This window comes from Cibotium barometz, chromosome 3 (assembly GCF_041138505.1).
Source record: "Cibotium barometz isolate CiBa-2024 chromosome 3, ASM4113850v1, whole genome shotgun sequence".
Lineage (NCBI taxonomy): Eukaryota > Viridiplantae > Streptophyta > Polypodiopsida > Cyatheales > Cibotiaceae > Cibotium > Cibotium barometz.
Genome location: NC_141048.1, coordinates 44,981,667 through 44,991,358, shown reverse-complemented (window position 1 = coordinate 44,991,358; position 9,692 = coordinate 44,981,667). Strand labels below are relative to the sequence as shown.

At 40.8% G+C, this 9,692-nt stretch overlaps 1 protein-coding gene across 1 annotated transcript; it reads left to right on the top strand.

The window, feature by feature from the left end:
• The first annotated feature begins 6,951 nt into the window (after positions 1 to 6,951).
• LOC147640124 (increased DNA methylation 1-like) lies at positions 6,952 to 9,475 on the top strand. The gene has a single exon (XM_086777355.1). The coding sequence runs from the start codon at positions 7,611 to 7,613 to the stop codon at positions 9,141 to 9,143; it is 1,533 nt and encodes a 510-aa protein (XP_086633481.1). The 5' UTR covers positions 6,952 to 7,610; the 3' UTR covers positions 9,144 to 9,475.
• The last annotated feature ends 217 nt before the right edge of the window (positions 9,476 to 9,692 follow it).

Here is a 9,692-nt window from a genome sequence, read left to right as displayed (position 1 = left end):
ATCAACTGGGACACTCCGAAACCCTAAATTAGCGAGACCAATTGCTAGAGAGTCGCTTGCATGGTCTGTAAACTTTGAGAAAGAACAAGTAAATTCTGTATACAGTAGCTTTTATGCTATTGTGGCCGGTTGCTGTAGCGAGTAAAAGAGAAAGAGAGCTTGTTCTCTCCTTGCGACGGTTGGTGTGCCAGCGTGGCTACTACTGGCTACTCTTCCATGGCTAATGCGGACAAGGCGAGGGAGAGACTGTTGTTTGCCCTTCAACGACCAACGTTGTGGTGCCGTGGGTTGTTGTGGTTGGGCGATGGTAGCATAGTTGGCTAGCGTGTAGACACTTTGATACCAGTATGAGGCCTCCATAAGACCTCCATGAAGAGAATAGGGCAACTCTCCAAACAATCGTCTGATATAGACCTCCATGAAGAGAATAGGAGGGCAACTCTCCACCCAACTGTCTGATATAGACCCTAGTCGACTAACTATAGCCTTGGCCATCCACACTAGTCCAGACTCCCCTAAACTGCCCAACTCCCCCTAGCTTTACCCTTGTCCTGACAATAGAGCACATGTATAGGCATTGGTATGAGCACCAGTACTATGCAATCACACATGCCTATATACCGACATATACTAACGAATATGAATCGATGCGTATATTGACGTGCATACTGATGCTCGAGGCATTTACAATGCCATGTTTTGGTGCTAGTATATGCACCGGCAAAACCCATCATTCCCTTGTAGTACGAGTTGAGAGGCCCCAGGTCATGATGTTCTCCCGTATGATCCACAACAAACCATCACCAAATTATCCAAGTAGAGTTTGTTGCAACCCCAATGGTAGTGGATGCACTCTTCCAAATAGTCACATACCTCCATCACATTAGTCACATGGCTCCCCATAGGTACTTGAGGCTTGCCTTAGAGTCCTCGTGATGGTGAACACTCGAGGGCCACCCTAGAGTATGGTATGCCTTAGTTTCCACTTGGTTTTCTCAGTATATAGGCTCCGTATGGACAGCCTCCCACCCCTTCAGTATACTTTAGAGTCCTCTTTTCTTAGTATATAGGCTCCGTATGGACCGGGTTATCCGGTTAGATCTTCTCAGCCTCTACACCCACTGCACATAGATCACACCTTCGGAGCTCCCAATGAAGTTTGCACTTCTACAGAGATCACTTCCTCACACTCATTGAGGATGGATTTATCCAGCATAGCCAGGCTACCCGAGTGTTTACATGTCCTATGCCATGTGGATTTTGATTGAAGATAGTAGAGCTAAGTGCTTCTTTAGATCTAGGGAGCTCATACAGAGAACCATGGAGAAGAGGATCTGCTAATTATGCCACACAGAGGTTGAGACAGAGGATCATTACATGTGTTTCTTCCCAATACACTATCGGATTTGTAGTAGGTTTCACTGTCTTTTTCATGAGGGATTTGGTCCACTCTCTAGGATCATTGACTTCTTGGACTAGTGTTGCTGCCTCGAGGTCTTCCTGCTTGAGTTCCATAGACACAAGGATACTTCTTTGAGAGAGCTTCACCCCCAGCCACCCCCAACCCCTGTCTGGCTAGCCAACCATCACCGACTTCTTCCAGACCTAGGAGGTGGACACCCATATAGTGGATCTTATGGACCCATCTTAGACTACTCCGTATCCACCTCACGTGAGAGGAGTTACTTGGGGCCAGGCCTCCGCATTTCAACGTGCCCAATGCCCCTAGCCCCTTGGATGTTGGCCTCGATCCCCTTATTAACTTCAGATCTAAGACATGCTCTACCACCATCGAGCTACCTTTCCACGTGACGTTATTGAGGGAGACCTCTCGGCCATCCTCATTAGCCCCATGCTTGACATTTTGGAGAGTGGTATACCATCTATTGGGGGCTAATGCTCCTCTCATGTTCCATGTTCCGTGTTCTTGGTATTCCATGATGAGATTACATGGATAATTTTGTATCAACCCAGTGAGATAGCTTTGTTTTATTTTTATTTTATTTTTCATTCCATGATGAGATATGCCATGGACATTATTGTATTAATTTGGTCTCATAGGCCCATTGGGTCTTTAGTAGATGCTTCATCTCTCTCTCTCTCTCTCTCTCTCTCTCTCTCTCTCTCTCTCTCTCTCTCTCTCATGCAATAAGCACTTACGTTATATGAAGAGGAAGATGAACTATTGAAGAAAATTTGATTGTGATCATCTTAAGTTTGTGGTACTTACTCTCTCTCTCATGTATAATTTATATAAATGGATGTATGTATACATACCTTTGTCTATATACTCATATCAATAGATAGCATACAATAGAATGAATTTGTATAATGTTCCTTTGCCTATATACTCATACTAATAGATAGCATACAATATAAATTTATATATACTTGTATGATTTGAAATATGTGTACATCAACTAGTTCTTATTCATGTGATCTTTATTCTAGAAACAAGGATTACCTTGAGGAGAACCCAAGTGCTTTTGAGTTTAAAGAGGACTCCCATAATGATATAAGCTATAGCACCACAAGTGATGACCAAGATGTGGAAGAACTCTTTCGTAATACCAATCCAAGCACAGTCATGTTTAACAATCAGACTTAATCCGATTTCCTATTATCTATTACATATTTTTCATTTAATAGGGAAAATTATAACTTGATGAAGAGAGAAATGGAATGGGGATTAATTGGTGACATTGGAGAGCCTAAAAGGTTTTGATAGTAGAGGGATGCTTGATTTTTGAAGAAGTGACGAAGAATGAAAGATCAACTTTACTTGGGAGAGAATGAGGATGGTAGAAAGTTTGTGGTAGTATACCAAATACACTCTCCTGTGGGAGGTCTATGGTAGATCTATTGAATGCACTTATTGGTGATTCCAAAACCAAAACTCGCATGGGTGGAACCTTGCTTGAGTTCTTCAAGCAAAAGCAAGAAACAGGTGACTTATGCATACTTTATATCTCCTTGTTATGTATCTTGTTATGTTCTCAGTTCTTATTAATCTTGCTGATTCCAAATGCTTCAACAACCATGGATTATCAAAGAGACACACTTACATATTGCATGAGGGGGGAGAAAAATCCACAATGGTATCAAAGTGAGCTATCATGTTTTGTGATTGTGAATGAGATGACATTGTTCTTCAGGACCTGGAGTGACACTAATCCAAGTCAGTGGTACCATGTGAGCATGCAATCTAACTATTGTGATTGTCCGGATTGGAGTAGTGAGTGCAAGCACCTCTATGGCATATGCTTGATAATTGCACATTACTTTCCACACATGCAAGCCATTCTCCGATCATTGAATGAGGAAGGGACTTCAAGTCCTGCCAATGTAGTCGAGACTAATGACATAAGCACAAGCAAGGAGATTTTTCATTGTATACAGGAGTTTAGAAACATTCTTTATACGATTGACAATGCCTTGGGAAACAAAGAAGCCAATACAAAGGAGACTATACTACAACAGTTAAAGATATCTAAATACAATCTTATGAATGTAGTGGCTCCAAGGAAGATTGACATGACAACATGTGGTAGTGTTCACCAAATTCAAGAACACATGACATAAACCCAATTTTATCATGGAATCCCTCATGAGCCACGCGACAATGTATCCCTTTCAAACAATAAATTTTGTGTCCTCCCAATCTAACAAGTGTGCTCAATATAATTCCTCTTATTAATACTTTGTCTTGAAATAAACATACTATTTATACCATGCTCAATCTATGCTATAGGTGGATGCAAAATACCCTACTAAGACAAATCCTAGAGAGGACATGTGGTTCAGTTATGTGGCCTCTTGAGTTGATAACATTGCAACATTGAAAACTTTCTTTGGAACCTTGCAAACCACATGTTTGCTTTCTTTCCAATAATCGATTAAGTACATGTACTTAAGTTGGCTTTGGTTATTTAAACAAGGAATCTTAGTGTTATTTAATTACAGTGACCATTGGACTCTTTTAGCTTGTTACAATGCACATGTGAAGCATGTTCATGGATTATCCCGAACAAAGAGTACCATACTCTTCTTTGACTCCTTGTCCATGTCCTCACCTTCTTGGGTTAATCATCAAGAAGATGTTTTGAAGCTTAAGGAAGACCTCAATATATGGTGCTTGATCATTTTGCAAAGAGGATTGACACCATAGTGTGTCCTTTTGTGGTGGAGAATATTCACTTTTAATTTTCATGTATGCCAAATGTCTTTTATGGTGGTGAATATAAATATCGGTAGGGTCCAATCATCCAATTAGAGAGTCTGATCACCTGATTTAGGAGAAATTATTTGCAAAGTGGTTAAAGGCCTTTAATCTAGCCTGCAAAAAAGTCTTAAATTTGCCTAATTCTCAGTAAAGAAGGAAGGTGGGTCAAGTACTAGGGCTTGTCTTTTATGGTGAATATAAATGTCTCTTGTATGTCGTATGTCTCTCTTTGGTCATATATGTTTCTCCATTTGTGAATGAATCTTTATGTTAACTCTCTCTCTCTCTCTCTCTCTCTCTCTCTCTCTCTCTCACACACACACACACACACACACACACACACACACACAAATACAAACATTTGGTCTTATATATTTCTCCATTTATGCGAATGAATCTTTATGTTAACTCTCTCTCTCTCTCTCTCTCTCTCTCTCTCTCTCTCTCTCAAATACAAACATTTGGTCTTATATATTTCTCCATTTATGCGAATGAATCTTTATGTTAACTCTCTCTCTCTCTCTCTCTCTCTCTCTCTCTCAAATACGAACCTATAAGAAAACTATAGTATATATGGGGCTAGTTTTATTTAAGAAAACTATAAGACATATAATGCTAGATTCAAACATAAGGTTGAATCACTACAAGGCTACATTCAAACTTTTATATTGACAAGTCCAGCTGAAATGGACTTCGGCATGATAGTAAATGTAGGTGGTCTGTGGCACTTGTCTTGCATTTACTTCTTCTAATAATATACACATGTGCACTCACCACACACATAGATGCACCTCTCTCTCTCTCTCTCTCTATGTGTGTGTGTGTGTGTGTGTGTGTGTGTGTGTGTGTGTGTGCATGCATGTGTGCTAGTGTGTGTGTGTGTGTGCAGCGTATGCACATATGTAATACACACATTTATATATATATAAAACAAGCATCCATACATGCAAATTAGCATACGGTTCATCTACTGATTAGTCTTTCGTGTATTGTTAGATAATGACTTAATGGGAGTGTGTTTATAATTTGGCTTAGCAAAAACTCCCTCTTATGGGCATGAGAATCTCTAGGACCTTCCACAGTCCAATTTAGTGATTAAACATCCACCATGAAGAACTGTGCAAATATCTAGTCAACCTTAAGGAATATTTGGTCATATATTGGACTAAGTATTTTATGGGGAAACACATGAGATCAATGGTTTTGTATATAATATGGTTAATTTTTAAATGAAAGTAGCATGGATAAGATTAATCACTTTTAAGTCGCATTGTTTTGCTTCTTATATGGAAGAAAAAACACATGTGGGTGTATATGTGGTAGTGGTTGGGCATATGTAAGTAGTATTATCATAAGGTTACTCAAGCCAAATGAGGAGCATTAGTTAGGAAACATTGGTTAAACAAAGCTTATTTGACTTCCTCTGAGACCTTAGGAAACCCACTCAAGCCTTGTGAGTTCAATAACTATTCCTTGCTAATTGATTTCAAAATTTTGATAATAAACTAGAATAGCTTTTCCTTTATGAAGGTGGAATTCCCCTTGCATAACTATTCCTTGCAAATTGTATTCAAAATTTTGATAATCAACCATATTTACTTTTTCATAGCTTTTCCTTTAACTTTTACATCAATGTCGAAAAAATTTAGATTACAAAAAGAAAAGAAACAACTTTTAACTATTGATGTTCAAATAAGTTCTCTAAAGAATAGTTTGGCATGGCAACATAATGTTTGGTAACGGTGGATCTATGTAGATGGTATGTGGTCTCAATGATCATTAATTGAATTAAGCATGGAACATAATATGGTCAAACTTACGTTTATCCATATGTAGCAATATCTTCTTCTATATGAAAATTAATTTAAAGGACTATTTTAAAAGTTAAGACAACCTTTGTAACGTTGTAGGAGTGCTAAACGATAATTCAACCACATTTAAAGTTTCTAATGTATTGTTTTCTATTGTTCAAAAGAAATGTTTTTTTTTGGGGGGGTGGGGCTAACTTAACTAGATTAGTTACCTTGTTGGGATTGTAGTTTAGCATTAATGTGTTGGTTTTGGAGTTATTTGGTGGATGGAAGAAGGTTGCTTAGTCTATGTAATCATTAAGCATGGTGGACCATAAAGATATCTTACTTCCAAATTCCAATGTCTAAATTACTTTTCACCACTAAAGTGAGGATTGTTGAAGTTTGAACATAAAAGTCACACTTTCTTTCCCACACATGGTGACTCTCATGTTTTGTTTGTTGATGGCGTCACACATGTACCATGAGGAGGATTGTTTTGGTTGCTAAGCCAACACGCACAACCACTTCTCGTCAAATCAAGTAAAGTAAAGTGTTTTACGATGGGTAGGCAATCTCATTGTGTCTTGGGCACTTGCTAAGAAGTTTGTTAGATTGACTCCTCTCTTGAAGGGCGCATAATAGTAGTTATAAATACATAACTAACTACCATCCAACATATAATTGAACTTCCAAGCTACGTGTATTTTCTTCTACTCTTTAAGTGGCAAAGGTCTCAATGAGTTTGCATTCATATGGCTTTTTACTTCCAAATTATTTGAAGGTAAGAAGACCATATAAAGTAAAATTATTTGAAGGTAAGAAGACCATATATGTTGGTAGGAAGCCTTTCAATTTTTTTTTGAAGACTGAGTTAACCTTAATACAACCTTATAAGATACGTAAAGAGTTGTTCAGGGATTATATCATAAACGTGTAGCACGCGGAGTATAAACGCGCTTTTCTCGAACGTGTGTGTTTTTTATCGATCGCACCTCCTCCTCCATAGCCAAGTCAAGCCCTTCTCTGCTTTCGTTTGCTTTTTTGCTTTCCCTCTCCGCATAAAAGCAGCGCCATCCCTTACAGATCTTAGGATTCTCCTGTATCGCCTATTGCCAACCCACTTCTTCATAGCCCCCATCGCTTGCTTTTTTGCTTTATCCCTGCGCAGAAAAGCAGCGCCATCCGCATACAGATCATAGGGCAATTTGCTATTTTTTTCTTTAGGGTTTTCTGATTCGCCCATCAATCCCCTCGATCTGCGATAAGCTTTTTCCTGTGCCCAAAGCGATCGTGGATCGATTTGAAAGGAATTTTGGGCTTTTCGGAAAATCATAGCATTCAAGGATTCTAGGGTTGGTACTTCAATTGCTCGGGTCCCCTTGTGCTTAAAAGAAAAAGCACAGAGTTCTTTAGGGTTTCAAATTTTGGGCCGGAAGTTACTCTGACTGAGCAGGTACATCAATCCGATTTCGTGCAGGACACGGCAATACAGAAACAGAAAGCTAAAGGCAGAAAGTAAAATAAATTCTGATTGAAAGGATTATATATCAAAGCCCAATCTGATTGACAGGGAAAAGAACCAAAAAAAGAGAAGCATGGCCTCAGGAAGCCCTATGAAAAGGAAGTCTGTCTCTCCAGACCCAAAAAATGCAAGCTCCAAGAAAAGGAAGCAAAGAGCAGAGAGCCCTTTTACACCACCAAAGAAGAAATCCTCATGTGCACAAGACAGCAAGGGATGTGGCATCTTTGCCAAGCTCATCGACTCAGGGGTAGTCTCAGACTATGAAACTGTGTACTACCTGAGAAAGAGAGACAAATCTGTGATGAAAGAGGGCCAGATCACTCGTGAGGGCGTCCTTTGCCGCTGCTGTGGCGACTTGTTCCTTTTGTCGAAGTTTGAAGTGCATGCAGGTAGTGGCCTGCACCGCCCTAGTGCAAATATGTTCCTCCAGGATGGCCGGTCCATCATGCAGTGCCAGCAGGCTGCTGAGGGTGGCGAAGCTAGTAGCGAAACGACCAGTCGGAGGTCAACAGATTGTTCATCTTCCCCTGACAGCAGCATTTTTCAATCTGAAGACGATAGTGATAACATATGCCAGATCTGTGGTGATGGAGGCCAGCTGATGCTGTGTGACAGCTGCCCATCTGCGTTTCATGCTGAATGCCTGTACCTTGATGCAGTCCCCGAAGGGGATTGGCATTGCCCTAGATGCCGGTGTGGCAAGTGTGGATCAGGCAAAGGCCTTGAAAGTCATCAAAAAGATGCATCAAAGGTTGCCACAATGCTCTCTTGTGCACAATGCCAGGTTCCATACCATCGAGACTGTGTACAGGCGGCCCCACAGCAAGGGTTTGAAGGCCACTGGTTTTGCACAAAGCAATGCAAGCATGTCTTCAAGAAGCTCCGGAAGCTGGTCGGCCGTGTATTCCCACTGGACAGAGGCCTGTCGTGGACACTGGTAAGGTCTTTCAAAGAGGACAGTGAGCCCATGATCAAGAATGCAGCAGCCAGGAGCTTTGAAAAGCAGCTCTCTGAAGCGTACAAAGTGCTGCAGCAGTGTTTTGATCCTGTTGTGGATTATGAAACCGGGGTCGATCTACTGTTTCAAACATCCTTCAATAGGAAATCAGACGTGAGACGGCTGGACTGCAGTGGATTCTATACCATGCTGTTAACCAAAGGGGAGCAGTTGGTCTCGGTGGCGACAGTCCGTACACATGGGAAAACACTGGCTGAGATGCCATTTATTGCGACCCTGGATGAATTTCGCCAGCAAGGCATGTGCAAGACTTTGATGAAGGCACTTGAGACGATGCTGCGGGGGGTTGGGGTGTACAAGCTGATTCTACCGTCCATTAGTGAGCTCCTTGAGACATGGACGGGCTCATTTGGGTTCAAATCCATGAGCCAGCAAGAGCACAAACAGGTTTCGGACCTAATCTTGTTGTCATTCCCAGGTACCACCCTTCTTCACAAAAGCTTGCTGCGGCCCGAAGTTGTGCAATGTGCAGAGCCAGTTTTAGAAACTGCTGAAGGCAGAGGGCAGTCGAGCATGATTCGGTTCAAGGTGAAGCTACTCCCACCAGACAAGGCTGCCTCAAGTTTTCAGCCTATCAGCTGTCATTGACAAGACTAGCGGCGAAGTAGAAATGAGCAGGAAGACTTTTTAAACTTTTCTCCCCTGCTCATTTGAAAGCCCGGTGGCACTCCCTCAGTGCAAAGCAAAAGGAAAAGTCTGGAAGCAAATTGTCTACATTGCCTCATCTGAATGGCGCGGGACAGTTTTTGTAAAACAATTTCAAGCCACCATTTTTGCAGCAATCCAATCAAGCTGGTGTTTTTTTCCTCTACTGGCTTGTCAGGTGGTAACACAACACATGTGAAACCATATAATACAATACAATACACTGCAGATTATTATTCGTTTTCTTCCAATAATAAAAGCTGGCAAGTTTTGCATTCACTTGTTTGGTGGAGCGCCTTATTTTGAAACAATTGACTTTGGGTTTTTTTGGGTAAAGGTATAGCAATGTGATATGCTATCATTTTTACATGAATTTTCATCTGCATCGTTGCACTGTCTACATATATTTTGGGGACCATGCTTCTGAGATCAAGCATAGTAACCTTCAATGCTATATGTGTATAGGTCTGTGTCATATTAATTGTGTGTTTT